General features: G+C 43.5%; 1 protein-coding gene across 1 annotated transcript; it reads right to left on the bottom strand.

Moving 5' to 3' along the window:
* Positions 1–3,829: 3,829 nt before the first annotated feature.
* PFDN4 (prefoldin subunit 4) lies at positions 3,830–19,442 on the bottom strand. The gene is made up of 4 exons (XM_077460550.1): positions 19,299–19,442; positions 16,367–16,474; positions 12,987–13,124; positions 3,830–4,941 (listed from the first exon to the last, which is right to left on the bottom strand). Exons 1-4 carry the CDS (start codon positions 19,320–19,322, stop codon positions 4,810–4,812), a joined length of 402 nt encoding a protein of 133 aa, XP_077316676.1. The 5' UTR covers positions 19,323–19,442; the 3' UTR covers positions 3,830–4,809.
* Positions 19,443–21,429: the final 1,987 nt, after the last annotated feature.

Genomic DNA, 21,429 nt, shown 5'->3' on the forward strand with positions numbered 1-21,429 from the left:
TTTGGGTGCAGCAGCACACGACTGTCAGTTAAAGTAACGCAGTGCCGTATTGCAAAAAAAATAGCCTGTTCAAGAGGGGGGGGGGGGGGGGGTAAATCTTCTGGTGCTGAAGCAGTTACAGTGTATCTGTGTTGCCTTCAGCGGGATTCCGCTCTTTTTTTTTTTTTTTTTTTATTACCTGTGTTACAGTTGGGCGACTGCTACCTTCACTTAGCATCCACGTCCGGCGTTTTTTTGACCCCCGGCACGACGATTCTTTTCCTCGGGATGACTTTAAAAAAAGTGCTCTGGCGTTTTCCATTTTAAGTGTGGGCGTCTGAAGCCCACAGGCATTTACTTCCTGTGTATCGATGACGCTCGGCTCCCAGCATGCTCCGCTCCATCTCGCACATGCTCAGTGTGCAATAGTGGTAATTGCAGATACAGCTGCCTGCCCACTTTAAAAATGGCAAATTCGGACACGCCCTCGTCACGTGACCGGCGTCCTAACGAAATCTCGCGAGATTTCGCAATTTCATTTTTCCCCCCATGGATTCTTGGGAAATAGCTTAGAAATTTCCCAGGGACCATTGCGAGGACGATAACCACGCCTACTCCCACGGGAGGACAACCCGGAAGTCAGCAGAAACATCTGAAATAAAAGGTAAGTAAAGAATAATTTTTTTTTTTCAGGGTTCATTTAGGTAAGTATTCAATCTGGTGATTTTAATAAGATGAAGTTTCATTTTTAGGTACCAAACCGCTTTAACCACTTGGGATCCGCGCTATTGCCAAATGACGGCATCAGCGCGGACCCACATTTCCGGGACTACGTCTATTGACGTCGTCCCGGATACGAGCGGCCTGCGCGCCCCCTGAGGGGCGCGCGGCGCGCTCTGTGATCGGCGAGTCCGTGAGACTCGCCTGATCACCGATCCGTGCAAGGGGTCGATCCCGACCCCTTATCACGTGATCAGCTGTCAGCCAATGACAGCTGATCATGTGATAGAACGGAGCCGGTAATCGGCTATTATTCCTCCTCGCGCTGATAGCGCGAGGAGAGAAAAAAAAAGCCGATCACGGCCAGCAATACAGCTGACCACCTGCCCCCTGCCAGTGCCCACCTGCCCACCGCCGTGCCATCCTGAATAAAAGTAAGTGCCCCCCATCAGTGCCCATAGTGCCCACAGTGCCACCTACAGTGCCACCCACAATGCCACCCAGCAGTGCCACCCACAGTGCCCACAATCTGCCTCAAAGGTGCTGCGACCCAGTGCCGCCCATCAGTGCCGCCCATCAGTGCCGCCCATCAGTGCCCAGCAGTGCCACCTATCAGAGCCACCTATCAGTGCCCATCAGTCCCATCTATCAGTGGTACCTATCAGTGCCCATCCGTGCCACCCATCCATGCCACTTATCCGTGCCACCCATCCATGCCATCTTATCTGTGCCCATCTTTGCCCATCAGTGCCGCCTTATCTGTGCCCATCGGTGCCGCCTTATCTGTGCCTATTAGTGCCGCCTTAACTATGCCTATCAGTGCCCACCAATGCAGCCCATCAGTGCCCACCAATGCAGCCCATCAGTGCCCACCAATGCAGCCCATCAGTGCCCACCAATGCAGCCCATCAGTGCCCACCAATGCAGCCATCAGTGCCGCCTAATCAGCGCACTTCAATGAAGGAGAAAAATGACCCGTTTGCAAAATTTTATAACAAACTATTAAAACATGATTTTTTTTTGCATCTTTTTTTGTTTGTTTAGCAAAAAATAAAACTCCGAGCTGTAACTAAATACCACCAAAAGAAAGCTCTATTTGTGGGAAAAAAATGATAAAAATTTCATTTGGGTACAGTGTTGTATGCCCGCGCAATTGTCATTCAAAGTGCATCAGCGCTGAAAGCTGAAAATTGGTCTGGGACCAGTAAGCAAGTGGTTAATAAACCTTTGCCATGAACAATGTCTAAATAGACCGAAACATTTACTGAACTTTTTTTTTTTTTTTTATTTACCAGTAAATAAACGACAAAACAGGCTTTTCATTGCACAAGCCTATTACTGTACTTGGTTGGTGCGTCGGGAGGCCAGAAGTTTTGGAGAACTGCAAACAAGGCATTAAAATGTGAACACCCGAAGCTCTGCTTCAGAAAGCACCGCAGTCTTTGGGACATTAAAATTGCATAACGCTAAGAAATTGTTTTGTTTTATAAAATGCTTTTTTTCCAAAACTGTAGAAATAAGAAAAGGATCTGAAAAGGCAGAATGCTATTTTATTTTGCATTTACAGAATACATTTACAAGGGTACATGCTACAGGCGGTGTGTTTTCGTGAATGCAGTCTGTCAAACAAAGGTTATATGTAAGATACGGTCTATGTCAGATGATCATTACTATGCAGCTGGGCTATAGCGCACCTAAACAATAGAATAGTGAGCGTCCAATCGTGACCGAGTGTCTCCACTCATGTCTTCTATAGATGATCTATGTCACCAACCCCACACTACAGGTCTCTCGGCGCAATCTGGAATCCAAAACGCAGATGAATATACACTATATGACCAAAAATATTGGGACACCTGCCTTTACACGCACATGTACTTTAGTCTTAGTCCGTAGGGTTCAATATTAAGTTGGCTCCGCCCTTTGCAGCTATAACAGCTTCAACTCTTCTAGGAAGGCCGTCCACAAGGTTTAGGAGGGTGTCTACGGGAATGTTTGACCATTCTTTCAGAAGCGCATTTGTGAGGTCAGGCACTGATGTTGGACGAGAAGGCCTGGCTCGCAGTCTCCACTCTAATTCATCCCAAAGGTGTTCTAAGGGGTTGAGGTCAGGACTCTGTGCAAGCCAGTCAAGTTCCTCCACCCCAAACTCGCTCATCCATGTCTTTATGGACCTTGCTTTGTGCACTGGTGCGCAGTCATGTTGGGACAGGAAGAGGCCGTCCCCAAACTATTCCCACAAAGTTGGGAGCATGAAATTGTCCAAAATATCTTGGTATGCCGATGCCTTAAGAGTTCCCTTCACTGGAACTAAGGGGGCCAACCCAACCCCTGAAACACAACCCCCCACACCATAATCCCCCCTCCACCAAATGATTTGCACCAGTGCACAAAAGACACAGAGGAGCGAGTTTGGGATGGAGGAACTTGACTAGCCTGCACAAAGTCCTGACCTCAACCCCTTTGGGATGAATTAGAGCAGAGACTACAAGCCAGGCCTTCTCGTCCAACATCAGTGGCTGACCTCACAAATGCTCTTCTGGAAGAACGGTCACACATTCCCATAGACACCCTCCTAAACCTTGTGGACGGCCTTCCCAGAAGAGGTGAAGCTGTTATAGCTGCAAAGGGCGGAGCCAACTCCATATTGAACCCTACGGACTAAGACTTGGGATGCCATTAAAGTTCATGCGAGTGTAAAAGGCATGCATACCAATACTTTTGAGAATATAGCATATCAGCCTACAACAGAAGAGACACAATCAGACCGATGACTCCTAGTAGGTGCGAACCTTGTGATTTAAACCCGATTCACACCTATGCAGTTTGCATATTCCAGGTGCATTTTGCGTTTTTCAATACACATTTTTAACTTATTGAAATCTATGGAACCAAAAACAAGTCCCTGGCCCTTTCTATAAATTGGAACTACATGCATAGGAAACCATGTTAAATGGACTGAAGTGCCTTTCTGCAAAACTGCACTAAGACACACATTAAGTGTGAACCAGGCCTTATAAAGATGTTATCCATTCAGAGATAGCCAATTATTTAAGGATTCCGTTATAAAAAAACAAACAAAAAAAACAAAAAAACAAAAAAAAACACAACAACAACACACAAACACACATTTTTAAATGGCAGAAAATGATTTATTCATTTGTACAGAATGCACTTTTCAAAGTAGTTGTTGCACAATTTCCTATGACAAGAGAGAATGTATTTTCTCTCTTCTCGTGAACAAAAAAAAAAAAAACCAGAGACGTGTCCGGCTTAAGAAGCAGACAAGAAGGTGAGGGTGTCTTACTTCGATCTTAAGCCCTGGTTCACACCGAATGCGGCTTTGAAAAAAAATTGCGCTACTTCAAAAGCCGCCGGTCAGTGCGATTTTATGTATGTTTTTTGTTTGCCAAGATCTATGCGATTTTATGTGCAGATGTCAATGCAAGTCGCACATGAAAATCGTCAAAGACAGTAAAAGAAACTTGTTCAAAAATCGCATGACAAGTCGCACCCTAGTCAAATCAGTGCGACTTGTATCAATTTGAACAGTTCCGTAGGCACAAATCGCACTGGTGTGAATGGGGGCTAAAGTGGAACTTTACTCTCTCAAACAACATTGACTACTTTTAATCCTCATGCTGCTATTAATATATAGGAAGGTAGAGCATTATATTCTAGGATGACAGGGTCTCTTAAAAAAAAAAAAAAAAAAAAAAAAAAAAATCTGAATTAAGACAGTCTCCCCTTGTCTACCCTTCAAAATATTATGATCCAAACGGTACAATCTCTATTTGAAAGTGACAAACATTTGTGTAGAGGTGGAGTCTATTGGACCAGAAATAAATTAAATGGATTGTTTTCCGAGAGGAGGACCATGTACTAAACAGATGTTAATGAATCTAAAAGGAGATTGTACAGATTCCGATGTGCCATTGGTTCACATGGATGAACTGTTTTTAGAAAGTGGTTCTTAAGGCTGCAAAATTCAGTTCTGCATCAAGGGGTATGAAGCAGTCTGGCCTCATATTTCATATGTGCAATCAATAAAATAAAATATATGGAGAATAAGAAAAAAAAAAAAAAGAAAACATATTGATTTGAAATGATTTAGCTGTCTTCCGCCTCTAGGTTGATGTTGTTTCCAAACTTGGCGTAAAGCTGGATCTTTAGATCAGAGAGCACTTGCTGTATAGACTCTACCCGGGACTGTAACGATTCCATTTCTTCCTCCACCGCTTTCTGGATAAGTGAGAAATACAAAAATAAAAAGACAGACTGACCACAGAGAACAGAGAGAGAGAGAGAAGCACAAAGACATTTCACAGCCGGCCTCTCTGGAAAAGTGCGACACCGAGACTGGAAGCTGCACAAAACAAATAGCATGCCGCTGTGTTTCTACAGGCTCCTGAGGAACGGATTCTGAATCTATTTCGGGGTAATTGGAAATAAATGGGAATATTTGCCCACTGAGCACAGTAGACCCTTCAAGATCCCGCCTGATAATTTTACTAACATACATTTCCAACTCATTCCACAACTTCTTTCCATTCCTTATTCCTTTCACTGCTCCACCCAGGCCCCTCTGTCCCACCGGGAGGCCCAAGCGACCGGGGCTGGCCAGAGACCTGAACAAAGCCGGCTTTGATTGGGTCTCGGATCAAGTAACCCGGACGCAAAAAAAAAATAAAAAAATTAAAATGGTAGTATTAAAAAAAAAAATAGCCAAACTTGGCGTTTTTAATGCTTTTAAAGTGGAGTTTCAGCCATTTCTGTGTTTATTAAAAGTCAGGTGGTACAAAAAGTGTAGCTGCTGACTTTTAATAAACACACACTCACCTGTCCTACGATCCTCGCTTCTCTCCCCCACCGCTGGCATCACTAGTATTGGCACCCGGCTGTGACAGCATGAGGCTTCACAGCCGCGTGCGCACGGTGCACGCACGAGTTACGCAATCTTCTGGGACCTGTGACGTGTTTGCAGGGAGAAAGGAGATCTTCCTGCTCGAGTCACCTTGGCGGGCCGAGTGGAATTGGGAGCTGGGTACCTGTCAAAACGTAGGCCCCTTTCACACTAAGGCGGTTTTCAGGCGCTACAAAATAGCGACTGAAAAAACGGCCCCTTTCACTCCAGTGAAAGCCCTCCGGATTTCACACTGTAGCGGTGCGCTAGCAGGACGGTGAAAAAAAGTCCTGCTAGCCGCACCTTTGGGGCGGTGTATTCACCGCTCCTACCCATTGAAATCAATGGTGCAGAGTGGCTATACCAACGGTAAAGCGCCGCTAAAAATAGCAGCGCTTTACTGCCGATGCCCGCACCGCCCCAGTGTGAAAGGGGCCTTAGTACTCGCTCTCCCCCCTCCAAAAAAAAAAAAAAAAATGTTGCATGTAAAGGGGGGGTGAGGAGTGCTTAAAGAAGAAGTTCCACTTTTAGGTGGAATTCCACTTTACATGCAAAAGAAGGGATTTGTAGTCTTCTAGAACCAAGATTCCAAAAAAAAAAAAAATTAAAAAAAGAAAGAAAGAACACAACAAACACACACATACCTGACACATGACTATTTCTATCACAAGGGATGTTTACATTCCTTGTGACAGCAATAAAAAAAAAAAGTGTAAAAAAAAAAAAATGTAAAGTGCCCCATCCCTCCGTGTTTGCGCGCAGAGGTCGAATGCACGCAAGTTTCGCCCGCAAATGTAAATAGCGTTCAAATCCCACATCTGAGGTATCACTGCGATCGTTTGAGCGAGTGCAATAATTCTCCTCTGTAACTCTAAGCCCTTGTACACACGCTATGACTAAGCACCGTGTTCGGTGTGAAACATGTCAGCGGCTGTGCAGTTAGTCTGTTTACCAGCCTAGATGCTATGATTTTAATTACATTTTTGAAATAAAGTTGAATAATTCGGAGTGCGGCTATCCAGCTACATCTTTTCTACTTCAGTTCCTGTTGCAAACAGAGCCAGCACCCTGTGGGATTGTGGAGACAGCTGTTTTGGGAGAAGTCATTACTTTAGAGCGGTAATTCTTTGCCCTTGTACACACGGTTGGAGATTCCGACGGAATGTGTCCGATCGGACCATATTGTCGGATAATCCGACTGTGTGTGGTCTCCTTCGGACTGTTTACGTTGGAATATCTGACGGACCAAGTTTTCCAACTTGTCTATAAAATTTTCCGACAACATGATCCGACCGGACATACTCCGATCATGTGTAGCCTACTCCGACGGACAAAGTGCCAAGCATGCTCAGATCAAATTCCTAGACCAAAGCTATTGGCTACTAGCGTGAACGTAGTCCCATCATAACAAAATAACATCATCACGTTATGTACAATCAGATTTTCCAACAACTTTGTCCGACCGTGTGTATGCAACAGTTTCGGACAAAATCCAACGGATTTGGTTGTCAGAATGTCTGACCGTGTGTACAAGGGCTAAACTGGTAAGTGTCAACTATGTTAAGTACCTTAGTTTGTCACCATTCTACCAGCGTGCACAATTTTGACATGTTAGGTATCTATTTACTCAGCGTAACATCTTTCACATTATACAAAAAAATTGGGCTAGGAGACCTTTATCGAAAATTTATTAAACTCAAGATAGCTGAAAACTTCAGTTATGCACTTAAAATATTTTTTTTCCAGCAGTGTATGTTACTTTTTCCCCAAATGTTGTGCAATTTGTGTATATAACTGAGCACTTTTTACTCAAAGTCATTGGCCATTGTTCATCCGGTTTATAAATGCCCTGCCCCGCCCTCCCCCCTTTTTCAACTTTCCAAGGAAGATTTACTTTCACATCCCAATAACCTGTGGAGATTTATTTTAAGACCGTTTAAGGAGTTCTTGTATTTGCTCAGGAGATCGGTTCACACATCGCACACCTATATATATAACCCGCTATTATCTCTAAACATGTCACTTAGAGAGGTCTTCAGATACACGTGTTCAATAGAAACCGACCAGAATAGCCTCATGACTGACGGAGGGGGCAGGCACCAGTACCAGCCGCCGCTTCTTGCCGAGCTATTTAGAGTAGAGTGATGGCGGTTAATTACATCCTGCCAGACTCTGTACATTTTACCCAAAACGCGAGATGCTTTTCTCCAAAAAAAAAAAAAGAAGATATATATGTGTAATATATATATATATATATATCAAAATAATCATTTATCATTCTGAGGCAGAAGCAGCATTTTCATTGTTTTGTTCCCAAAACTGTGTACCCCCCTCCCCCTCTTTACTGACTGCTCCATAACAGAGCTCACAGAAGACTTTAAAGACGCAGTGCAAAAGTCCCCGCCCCGCTTTGGAAACCACACAAGCACTCAGCTGTCATTTCAAGAGTTGTTTTAAATATAATTTAAACCTACTACTTTCATTAAAATACTTCCTATTAGAACATGTAGATGGGACGTGGCTGCAAACAGGCTGCAGGAGATCAGCAGCTCTGGGGTGTACAAAGGAGGGGGGGAGAGAGAGGGGGAGAGGAAGGAAGGAAGGAAGGAAGGAAGGAAGGAAGGAAGGAAGGAAGGAAGGAAGGAAGCATCATTTCAAGCATCATTTCAAGCATCAGGTGGGACCTCCCGCCACTCTGCCCGGGTATCCCGTCCCACCGGGAGACCCGCGTGACCAGCCGGCACTTCCGCCGGCTGGCCAGAGACCTGAACAAGCCCGAAATCGGCTTTGATCAGGTCTCCGATGTAGGAAACTGGAAGGGAAGTCACAACGTCAGTTCTGCTTTACTCGGCAGCCAACAGTATTCAAAAACTTAAAACATAAAGAGTACCTGTCACCAGGGCCGGATTAAGAGCATTATGGGCCTGGTGCTGAGGACTTTGGAGGGCCGTTTTTATGGTTAATAAATAAAATTAAAACGCAATCAAATTTTTAATAAAACAAATTAGGTATTTTTAACAAACTGCTCATTCACACTATGTGCAAGAGAACCCGTGCAAATGAGACCACATTTTCTGTATACTTTTTTTTTTACATTTTTTACATTTTTTTATTTATTTGTTGCAATCTTTTATTGTTTACATTCTTATTTTTTTTTTTTTTTTTTTTACAATTTTACTTTTTTATTTTTTCCAGTGAGTAGCAGTGGACGGTGTAAGTAGTGCAGTGGACGGTGTCAGCAGTTTTTTTTTTTTTTTCCTTTTATAATTTATTTTTTACAATTTATTTTATTTTATTTTTTCAAAATACATTTGGGGCTGGGTTTTTTGGCAGTGGAAGGCATCAGTAGGGCAATGGCAGTGCCCAAATGGTCAGTCCAACCCTGCTGGGCCTATATTAAAAAGGTAGGGGCTGGGAGCTGCAGCTCCAATAGCCCTACCTTAATCTGGCCCTGCCTGTCACTGCCTATTACTGTCACAAGGGATTTTTTACATTCCTTGTGAAAGCAATAAAAGTGATCAAAATTGTTTTTTTTTTTTTTTTATAAAAAGGGACAGTGTTCGCTCACGTGCCAAAGAAAACACACAGGTAAGTCACATCTCCAAATCTAACCAGTGTTCAAATCACTCCTCTGCACTGAACTGTATTTTTTTTTCCTCCCAAACAAATTGTGTTTGAAAGACCGCTGCGCAAATATCGCGTGACAAAAAAAATTGCAATGATCGCCATTTTATTCTCTAGAGTCTCTGCTATAAAAAAATACAATTATATATATATATTTATATTAATGTTTCGGGGTTCCAAGTACAATTTTCTAGCAAAAAATACATATTTTAGCTTGTAAACAACAACTGTCAGAAATAAGCCTAATCTTGAAGTCGTTAAACCAACACTGGGTTTGGTTTAGTTTTATTGTATTTTATGGTCTAAGAATTGTGAAAAAAATATATTTATATTATTAATAATAATAAAGATGTAGTACTCTGTTATCTTAAGTAAAGACAAAGTTATTGCCGGATAAACAGGTCCATGGCAGAAATGTGAAAAATTGCTCTCGATGTCCGCTGGCCGATGGTCCAGCAGAGAGGAAGAATGGCGTTCTGCCTTTTTTTTTTTTTTTACTCTTTATTTTATTAAAATGTCATTCAACATACAAAGACCAATTTTACTAACATCTTGAAATATACTTAAACATTTTCCTTATTCCCACCCCTCCTTGACTCCTCGCACCCTGCAGCAAACTCCGGGGACTGTTTTACCTAACAGACGGCAGTCTGTCTATGTACACAAGGCAGATCGCCATTCTGACAGGAGGGAAGGCATAGATCCTGCGTCTCTGCGAAGCATGTCTTCCCCTAGTACAGCGATGGCCAGCCTTGGCACCCCAGATGTTTTGGAACTACATTTCCCATGATGCACAACGACACTGCAGACTGCATGAGCATCATGGGAAATGTAGTTCCGAAACATCTGGGGTGCCAAGGTTCACCCTCACTGCCCTAGTACTAACACCTTCCTGTAATAAAACACCAGCTAGGCACACAGTTAACACTTTGATCGCCCCTGATGTTAACCCCTTCCCAGCCAGTGTCATTAGTACAGCGACAGTGCATATGTCATGTCATATTCCTATTACAAGAGATGTTTACATTCCTTGTAATAGAAATAAACGTGATCAAAAAATAATTTTTTTTCCCAAAAAAGAAGTGGCCAAAAAAAAAAAATAATAAAAAAAAAATAAAAAAAATAAAGCGCCCCTGTCCCCGTGTGCTCGCACGCAGAATCTAACACATACACAAGTCCTGCCCACATATCAAAACTGTGTTCAAACCACACATGTGAGGTATCGACGCGAATGTTGGAGTGGGAGCTATAATGTTGTCCCTAAACCTCCTCTGTAACGCAAAGCATGTAACCAGTAAAAAAAATTAAAAATTTCAAGCGTCGCCTATGGGGATTTTTAAGTACCGAACTTTGGCGCCATTCCACGAGCGTGTGCAATTTTGAAGCGTGACAGGTAAGGTATCTATTTACTCTGCGTAACTTCATCTTTCACGATATGCAAAAACACTGGGCTAGCTTTACGTTTTTTTTAAAGCACAAAAAAACTCTCTTTCCCCAAAAAAAGTATAAGGGTCCTTTCACACGGGGCGGATCAGTTCTGATCCGCCCCGTGGATATCCGTATGCTCAGCGGGGATCACTCCGTCAATCCCCGCTGAGCAGGAAGAGGACAGGTCCATCTCTGCACACTGCGCAGGGACAGACCTGTCACAGCGCCGCTCTCCCCTATGGGAGATCGGATGATGACGGACCGCAGTGCCCGTCGTCACCCGTTACACTTTTTCGGATCCGAGCGGGTCGGATGTCAGCGGACATGTCACCGCTGACATCCGACGCTCCATAGAGCTCTATGGAGCACCCGTTCAGGTCCGCCTGAAAAACTGACAGGCGGGCCTGAACGGAACGTCAGTGTGAAAGGGGCCTTAGAAAAATTGCTGCCCAAATACCGTGCGAGATAAAAAGTTGCAACAACCGCCATTGTATTCTCTAGGGCAGTGGTCATCAGTCCTGTCCTCAGGGCCCACTAACAGGCCAGGTTTGCAAGATAACTGAAATACATCACAGGTGATATCATTCGCTGCTCAGTGATTGCCGTATTCTGGTGTGCATCTCCTCAAAGGTAATACATAAAACATGGCCTGTTAGTGGGCCCTGAGGACAGGGTTGATTGACCACTGCTGTAAGGTCTTTGCTAAAAAAAAAAAAAAAAAAAAAATACATATATAATGTTTGGGGGTTCTATGTATTTTCTAGCAAAAAAAATGATGATTTTTACATGTAGGAGAGAAATATCAGAATTGGGATGGGTGGCAAGTGGTTTAGGTATGTTCGTTTATGCCTCACCAAGAGACTGGCCACCTCATGGCGGCTGCATTAACGCTCCTAGAGAACAGATCTGCGTACATGGCAACAATAGCATAACCATACGATATTACAGCTCACTGAGCCATAGAGTATGGCCCACGTCAATGATAGCGGTAGGAATGTGCACACAGCCATGATCAGAGCCATGTTTGTAGTATTCACAAATGTGAGGCACATTGTGTCTCAAAAGGAGACTGACCACATGGATCTGCACACGAATGTTTGCGCACGTCACTACTGGAATTCAATTTGAAGGAATACAAGTGTCTGATTGGCCGATTCTGAAGCCACCACCTTCCTTTTTGTTATTCATGTTTTACAGTATAAATAAAATAAAGACAGCAGCTCCTACTAAGGAGGATTTTGCTTAGCTCAATGCGATACCAGCATCTGTGAGATATACAAGTGCGCATTCCTGGCATTATACAAGAAAGCTGTAACTAGAGGTGTGCAACGGATCAAAAAACTCACGGATCGGATCTTTCCTCGGATCAGAGTCACGGATCGGATCATTTTTCGGATCAAAAAAAAAAGACAAATCTTGTTACACCCACCAGAGTTTTAGATTTCACAGTTATTTTTGTTATTTTCAACACAAAACTGAGCTTTTGCCGACAGACTGTTTAGAGGTTACATTTTAAAAGCAGCAGCAAACCTGCTGACCTTACATGGTTGCTAAAGTGACAGAAAACCTCTGATTTTCACATTTAACTATTAGCAACCATGTAAGGTCAGCAGGTTTGCTGCTGCTTTTAAAATTTAACGTCTTAACAGTCCGTCGGATTTACAAATACTGTATTTAAGCATATAAAGCTCCGTTGTGTGTGTTGAAAATAACCTGTGAAATCTAAAACTCCAGTGGGTGTAACAAGATGTCCGCTTGCCCCCTTCTCACTATCATTACTGTGCAGGAGTGTGGGGTGTAACAAGATGTCCGCTTGCACCCTTCTCACTATCATTACTGTGCAGGAGTGTGGGGTGTAGCAAGATGGCGGCGACAAGACATCACTTCCTGATGAGAGCGGCCGCCCGGTGTACAAAGATGGCCGCCGCTCTGGAGCTAGGCCGAAGCCGCGGCCTTTCCTATGCCACGCGATCAGCGGAGCGCTCTGCGGATCGCGTGGTGTGCCGATCCGAACAGGGTGACCCGTTCGGATCACGGATCGGTGACGATCCGTTGCACCCCTAGCTGTAACTGTGCTTTTCAATTATTTGCTTATTGGAGAAGCTTAAAAATATTCCACTACAATTCCGACTAACAATTGAATTTAGGATCTGCTTGTCACAGCGACCCCAATTATCAGTAAAACTTCTGAGAGTACCATTGGGGAAAAATAATCTCTTGGGGGGGAGATTGCGACAAAAGAAAACAAAAGGCTCCCTATGGCAAGCGTTACGTTATAAAAGTGATGCAACACTCCTCCCCCACCACCGCCACCACCACCATGCTTACTAACCTTGGCAGCTTCGAGCATCTCCTGCGTCTCTTCCTGAGGATGACTGATGAACACATCGCCGATTTGGTAAGGAATCAACAGGGAGTCGTCCAGCATCATGAGGTCATCGCAGGCGTCCTCCAAATTCTGGAGCTCTTTCTGTCAGAATGATCAACAAATCACAAGTAAGAAGTGGCGAGAGTGTGCAGGCCGTAATCACGCATTGACTGCACAGGGTTATGTACTGACAGAGCTCATGAGAAAGTGGCTACCTTCTGTATAATAATAGAATGCAGCGACCAAATAAAGAAAAATCTAAAAGGCCCCTTTCACGATTGTGCGACCTGAAAGTCACGTGACTTTGATGCGACTTTGCCACACAGCTTGAAGCGATGCCTGTGTAATCTTAAAGGTCTATGGACCTCAAGCCGCATCAAAGTTGGACCAAAGTAGTGCAAAGACTACTTTGAAGTTGCACAGATATGAACAATACTCATTGGAAATCATCGGGTACGACGCGTCATGCAACTTTGCAGTCCCAAGTCGCAGGACTTGAAAGGGGCCCGTTTAGAAAAAAAAAATCCACTTTTGTTAAGAAAAAAAAACCCCATACACCCCTCTGGATGATCTATGTACATTGCAGGGATTTTATCTAACCATGTTGCAGATTCCGACTTTCTGATATTTGGAAGAATAAGCGGTTTGCTTCTCTGTGTCCATGTGTGAATCTAATGGAAGTGATGTTATAATTATCAATCAGCTGCTGCACCTGCAGGGCTCTAATGAGGAAAGTGGCAGGATCTGCATTTCTTTAGGCATGATTTCCCTTTAGGAGCATTTCAACAAAAAATTACATTTTTATTACAGTGGATGCCAAAAATCTGACTGGTATCAGAGTGCGGGCTTCTGGGAAAATCAGTAAGCCAATCACACAAGCAGGAAATGACATTTCTGGGAGGGAGTTCTGTACACACCTCCAGGTAGCCATATTGCATTTCACAGAAAATGACAGTGGCTGCAGAATGAGTGCCGGTTCACACTTGTGCGATGTCAGACATTGCAAGTGATTTGCAGCACTCTGGGTGGACCGGAGAGGAGTACAAGTACTCAGGCAAATGCTCGGTATTGGCACTGGTATCGGTGCAACCCCGTTATTCAATTACAGTATGACTTGTGTAGCAATTGTATACGCTATATTATTTTTCTTTGCGATTTTCTTTTCCCCGCGAAAGCAGCATAACCCTTTAAATTGATTAAATATAGGGCTGCAACTAACAATTATTTTCATAATCGATTAGTTGGCCAATTATTGTTTTGATTAATCAGTTAACAACCTTGACCGACGCTCGCCGATGTACGTCGGCAGAATGGCACGGGCAGGCATATTGGTGTAGAGGTACGTCCATTTTTATATGCAGCCCTGCCATCGCTCACGCGCTGGTCAGGACCCCCGTGATTCCGGTCGCGGGGATACCCGCAATCGTCTCACGGGGGCGGCTGAACGGAGAGATGCCGTTGTAAACAGCATCTCTCCGTTCTGCCTAGGAACAAATGACGCTGATCTCTGCTCCATGTGATTGGAGCAGAGATCAGTGTTCACCAAAAGAAAGCCCAACCCCTAACAGTTAGTAACAGACCCCTAGGAACACTTAACCCCTACACTGCCACCCACTGGTTAACCCCTTCACTGCCAGTGTCATTTACACAGGAATCACTGCATTTGTATAGCACTGATTGCTGTATAAATGACAATGGTCCCAAAAATGTCCAATGTGTCCGTCACAATGTCGCAGTCACAAAAAAAAAAAATCGCTGATCGCCGCCATTACTAGTAAAAAAAAAAAGAAAATATATATATTTTAATAAAAATGCCATAAAACTATCCCCTATTTTGTAAACGCTATAACTTTTGCGCAAACCAATCAATAATCGCTTATTGCAAATTTTTTTACCAAAAATATGTAGAAGAATACGCATCGGCCTAAATTGAGGGAAAAAAAGTGTTTTTTTATATATTTTTGGGGGATATTTATTATAACAAAAAGTAAAAAATTCTGGGTTTTTTTCAAAATTGTCGCTCTATTTTTGTTTATAGCGCAAAAAATAAAATACCACCAAAAGAAAACTATTTGTGGGGAAAAAAAAGGATGTCAATTTTGTTTGGGAGCCACGTCGCACGACCGCGCAATTGTCAGTTAAAGCGACGCAGTGCTGAATCGCAAAAAGTGGTCTGGTCTTAAGCCAGCAAAATTGTCCGGTCTAAAAGTGTTTAAAATAAAAAAAAAATATATAAATTTTGCTGCGATTTGCATGTTTACATTTTTTTATAGCCAATTTGTTGCTGGACAGATTAAAAAAAAAACAAATTTCCGCAAAAATGCATTATTACATTACTTTTCTGCAGCTTCCTCATTGAAGTATATTGAACCAAAAAAATAAAAACAAAATAGCACCATTTTGTGTTAAAAAAAAAGTCCTTGTCTTTTCCAATTCCCATACACAGCAGCTGAAAAAATCATGGATGTGAACGTGTCCCATAGGAAACCATGTAAATGAACGGTCGTGTGTTTCTGCAAAAGGCACCAAAAAAAAAAACCCACTGAGGTGTGACCCAGGCCTGAGATGTTTAGTAACATAATGGGGTTAAAAAAAAAAAAATTAGTACAAAAAAGAAAAATAATCGCTACTGTAAGGGGTACATTTTTTACTATGGGACAGTGAAAGTAATATTTACAGTAGCGATTTGCTCTTTTTTGTACTATAAAAGGGCTAATTAAATTTTTTTTTCAACCCCATTATGTTAGTGGCCAATTAATCGATTATAAAAATAGTAATCGATTAATTTCATAATCGATTAGTTGTCGATTAATTGATTCGTTGTTTCGGCCCTAGCCAAATACTAGAGAAAGTTTGCACAGTTCCTACGGAGACACCCCGAAATTCACTCAGTGGGTGGTCATGTCACCCCCCCCCCCCAGTCCAATATGCCTTGATTGAAAAATCTTTTAGGAGATGTATACAGACCATGCCTATGTCAGAGGATGATATACTGCATACTGGTGGATGTTATCTACAGCAATACCCTTCCGGCCTGTAATACTCGGCCTATTTCTGTGCGAATCCTCGCAGTCTAACGTGTATTCTCAGTAGATTTACAATACAAGAAAATTGTTGGCTGAATCAGTGCTGCGTCCAATCAGAAGAAGCCGCTGTTAGGACATAGACACAGCGGGAGATCCGTCCATCAGCACTGTATAGTGTGGATGGAGGCATCTGCTATTCTCTTTGTTGTGGCCCACAGGTGATCAGTGTACGGCCAGTTGAATACAGGGGGACCCCCCCCCCCGAGCAGTGGGAATCCAATCAGCACACAGACAGGAGGTGGGGGAACCCCGGCGTACCTTCTTCAGCTCAATCTCATCTCTCAGCTCGTTGATACGACTCGTGTTCCTGGCGAAGATGTTAATTTTCTGTTGGTCCTCAAAGGTGACATTGACGTCCTCAGCGACCTGCCGGGAGCAGTGATAGGTCAGTGTGTATCTACAACCACGCTTTATATTACATTATAGATGGATGTTGGCTGAGGATACACGTCACTTCATTCACTTCCTGTCCCAGGGAAAAAACAGGAAGTCGCAGGGTAATGGGGGGTACTGTGAGGGGTCATGAAGGGGGGTATGGGGTACTGTGAGCAGTAATGGGGGGTATGGTATAATATTTACAACTATGAGGTAGTGTAAGATAATATGGAGTTCTATAAGGGTACTATGAGGTATTGTGGGGTACTATGAGGTAATGTAGAGTACTATGGGGTAATTTGAGGTAATGTGGAGTACTATGAGGTAATTTGGGGTAATGTAGAGTACTATGGGGTAATTTGAGGTAATGTGGAGTACTATGAGGTAATTTGGGGTAATGTAGAGTACTATGAGGTAATTTGGGGTAACGTAGAGTACTATGGGGTAATTTGAGGTAATGTGGAGTACTATGAGGTAATGTGGAGTACTATGAGGTAATGTGGGGTAATGTGGAGTACTATGAGGTAATGTGGGGTACTATGAGGTAATCTGGGGTAATGTGAAGTACTATGAGGTAATGTGGGGTAATGTGAAGTACTATGAGGTAATGTGGGGTAATGTGAAGTACTATGAGGTAATTTGGGGTAATGTGGAGTACTATGAGGTAATTTGAGGTAATGTAGAGTACTATGAGGTAATTTGAGGTAATGTAGAGTACTATGGGGTAATTTGAGGTAATGTGGAGTACTATGAGGTAATGTGGAGTACTATGAGGTAATGTGGGGTAATGTGGAGTACTATGAGGTAATGTGGGGTAATGTGGAGTACTATGAGGTAATGTGGGGTACTATGAGGTAATCTGGGGTAATGTGAAGTACTATGAGGTAATTTGGGGTACTATGAGGTAATGTGGGGTACTATGAGGTAATCTGGGGTAATGTGAAGTACTATGAGGTAATTTGGGGTACTATGAGGTAATGTGGGGTACTATGAGGAGTACTATGAGGTAATTTGGGGTAATGTGGAGTACTATGAGGTAATTTGGGGTAATGTGGAGTACTATGAGGTAATTTGGGGTAATGTGGAGTATTATGAGGTAATTTGGGGTAATGTGGAGTATTATGAGGTAATTTGGGGTAATGTGGAGTATTATGAGGTAATTTGGGGTAATGTGGAGTATTATGAGGTAATTTGGGGTAATGTGGAGTATTATGAGGTAATTTGGGGTAATGTGGAGTACTATGAGGTAATTTGGGGTAATGTGGAGTACTATGAGGTAATTTGGGGTAATGTGGAGTACTATGAGGTAATTTGGGGTAATGTGGAGTACTATGAGGTAATTTGGGGTAATGTGGAGTACTATGAGGTAATTTGGGGTAATGTGGAGTACTATGAGGTAATGTGGAGTACTATGAGGTAATGTGGAGTACTATGAGGTAATGTGGGGTAATGTGGAGTACTATGAGGTAATGTGGGGTAATGTGGAGTACTATGAGGTAATGTGGGGTACTATGAGGTAATCTGGGGTAATGTGAAGTACTATGAGGTAATTTGGGGTACTATGAGGTAATCTGGGGTAATGTGAAGTACTATGAGGTAATTTGGGGTACTATGAGGTAATCTGGGGTAATGTGAAGTACTATGAGGTAATGTGGGGTACTATGAGGAGTACTATGAGGTAATTTGGGGTAATGTGGAGTACTATGAGGTAATTTGGGGTAATGTGGAGTATTATGAGGTAATTTGGGGTAATGTGGAGTATTATGAGGTAATTTGGAGTACTATGAGGTAATTTGGGGTAATGTGGAGTACTATGAGGTAATTTGGGGCAATGTGGAGTACTATGAGGTAATTTGGGGTAATGTGGAGTACTATGAGGTAATTTGGGGTAATGTGGAGTACTATGAGGTAATATGAGGTAACGTGGGGTAATGTGGGGTAATGTGGAGTACTAATGTGCAGTACTGCATAGAAACCAATGAGCTTCTAACCCCAGCTTGTTCAATTAAGCTCTGGTAATAAAACCTGGAAGCTCATTGGTTTCTATGCAGAAGTGAGCCTGATTTTACACTTCCCAGCTTTAGAAAATAAACCACATTGTGTACTTAAAAGTGGCCTGTACCATGAGGTAATATGGGGTACTATGAGGTGATAGGAAGGTGTAATGAGGAGTACTATGAAGTGCTATGAGGTAATTTGGGGTACTATGAGGTAATTTGGGGTAATGTGGAGTACTATGAGGTAATTTGGGGTAATGTGGAGTACTATGAGGTAATTTGGGGTAATGTGGAGTACTATGAGGTAATTTGGGGTAATGTGGAGTACTATGAGGTAATTTGGGGTACTATGAGGTAATTTGGGGTAATGTGGAGTACTATGAGGTAATTTGGGGTAATGTGGAGTACTATGAGGTAATATGAGGTAACGTGGGGTAATGTGGAGTACTAATGTGCAGTACTGCATAGAAACCAATGAGCTTCTAACCCCAGCTTGTTCAATTAAGCTCTGGTAATAAAACCTGGAAGCTCATTGGTTTCTATGCAGAAGGGAGCCTGATTTTACACTTCCTAGCTTTAGAAAATAAACCACATTGTGTACTTAAAAGTGGCCTGTACCATGAGGTAATATGGGGTACTATGAGGTGATAGGAAGGTGTAATGAGGAGTAATATGAAGTGCTATGAGGAAGGCACCTTATTGTACCCCATAATTCCTCCCGGTATGTGATGAATTACAATAACCCCTCGGGCCCCGCCCCACACCGGGTGTCGTACACCCCACACACCCGGTAAACATCCCCCACACACGCTCCTCACCGCTTTCTTCATGGTGGCGGACATCTTGGGACGGTACCACTGCCGGCTCCGTGACGGGGAGACTCCGCCCACCTTGTATAGCTACATGGACCCGCGACAAAACACACACCCCCGTTTCATGTAGCACCACCAAAAAGAACATGTTTATCCAAAAGAAACAAATAAGAACACTTTCACTGACAGGTTCTGTTCGTTGTCTCATATCAAAGAAAACGTACCGAGCGTCCCCCCCCCCCGGGACAGAGATGGTACAGTCCGGATAACGATCCAGTAGGGGAGGAAGACTACAGATGCGACCGCTAGATGTCGCTGTGTGCTAAATGCTTGGACGTCCTATAGATGTCGCTATGCGCTGAGCCGGCCGCTAGGTGTCGCTGTTCGTTATGCGCTGAGCCGGCCGCTAGATGTCGCTGTTCGCTATGCGCTGAGCCGGCCGCTAGATGTCGCTGTTCGCTATGCGGTGGATGGCTTAGATGAAGAAGTCATTGCAGAGATACTTTGTATCAGCAGGTAATATTCTCATTCCTTTTGTAGCTATTTAAATGTGTAAAGTGTAGCAAATCACCCAGAGCTGTATTGATACAATGTACAGTGTGTTTCTACCCATAGCTCCTTTTCTGTCTCCTTTCCAGATCCATGTGTCCCCTTTTCCTCTATTAGCCTTGATGGGGACACCCATAAGAGAAAATATACACTCCCTGCTATCATCTGTATATAATTTCCTTCACCTCCAGAAGATTTACCCCCCTCTTAATCACCAGGCCATTTTTTGTGCATTACTTTAACTGCGCGGCCGTGCGCCATTCTACCCAAATAAAATTGATGTCATTTTTTCCCCACAAGTAGAGCTTTCTTTTGGTGGTATTTGATCACCTCTGCATTTTGTTTTTGTTTTTTGTTTTTTTTTTTGCACTATAAACAAAAAAAAGACTGACAATTTTGCAAAAAAAATATATATATATATATTTTACTTTCTGCTATAAAACATATAAAATAAAAAAATGTAAAAAAAAAAAAAAAAAATCACATTTCTTCATCTTAGGCCAATATTTATTCTGCTACATGTTTTTGGTAAAAAAAAAAAATAAAAAAATAAATCCCAATAAGCGTATACTGATTGGTTTACGCAAAAGTTATTGCAGAACTATGGGATATATACTGACAATGTGCAGGTCCTGAATTAAGGACTTGGTTGAAGAGGAAACGTCCCAGCAATACAAGGACTTGTTCTCTTCAGTACGGGAACTTACAAGCTCACTGAGTTCAGTCAAGTCCATGCTGGTACTGAGCTCGGCAGACCAGGTTGAGCACCAGCATCCACCATGCAGCCCAAGGGCATCTTCCTCCAGAGCAGTGGAGGTTGTGGCAGGGGCGTACCAAGCGGTTGGCGAGACCGGCACATGCCAGGGGCGCAGACTGAAGGGTGGCACCAATTGGCAGTGTTCTTCACTTCAGCACAGGCACAGCAGCGGTGGGCTGGCGGCGCCAAGCACTGCTGCTTGCTGCTGGGCTAATGGGCTGGCCCAATGGCGTATGAAGTGGAGGTGGGGCGGGTAGCTCTGGGTGGCACACACTAGGGGGGTGTCAGGCTCGCTCCCCCCTCTGCGACTGAAGCGGAGACAGCGGGTGGGTTTGAGCAGCGGCATGGAGCACAGGCGTGGTGACAGGCAGTGGCAACTAACACATGGAGAGCCTAGCTTTGCAAGGGCGGGGGGGTTGGGAGCCGCACCCGTCGGCACACTAGGGACCCAGCCGCAACGATCCCCTTCTCTCGTGGCTCCGCCGTGGGTCTGATAAGTCTCGGCTGTCTCACACAGCTGAGCAGAGTGAAGCCGCCTCCCCCTCCTCCGTTATGTCTACACGTGCTGACTGTGCATGTCCAGCGCTGATCATCTGAGCCGTGATACATTATGGGTCTGGGGGGGGGGGGGGTCTGCACTGTAGGCATCCTTACAGTACTTGGTTCTTAGAACAAAATTCTGGTAGCCATCATGTTGGCAAGAAGAGTCAGTGAGCTTCAGGCCCTGGCAGTCACAGAACCTTTTCTGAAGGTCTTTTCAGACAGAGTGGTCAACAGACCCAGTGTTCTTACCCAAGGATTCTTCGACCATCCACCGCTCACAGGAAATAG

Source organism: Lithobates pipiens, unplaced genomic scaffold (assembly GCF_037356315.1).
Source record: "Lithobates pipiens isolate NorthernLeopardFrog02 unplaced genomic scaffold, aLitPip1_a1.2 Scaffold_28, whole genome shotgun sequence".
Classification (NCBI taxonomy): Eukaryota; Metazoa; Chordata; class Amphibia; order Anura; family Ranidae; genus Lithobates; species Lithobates pipiens.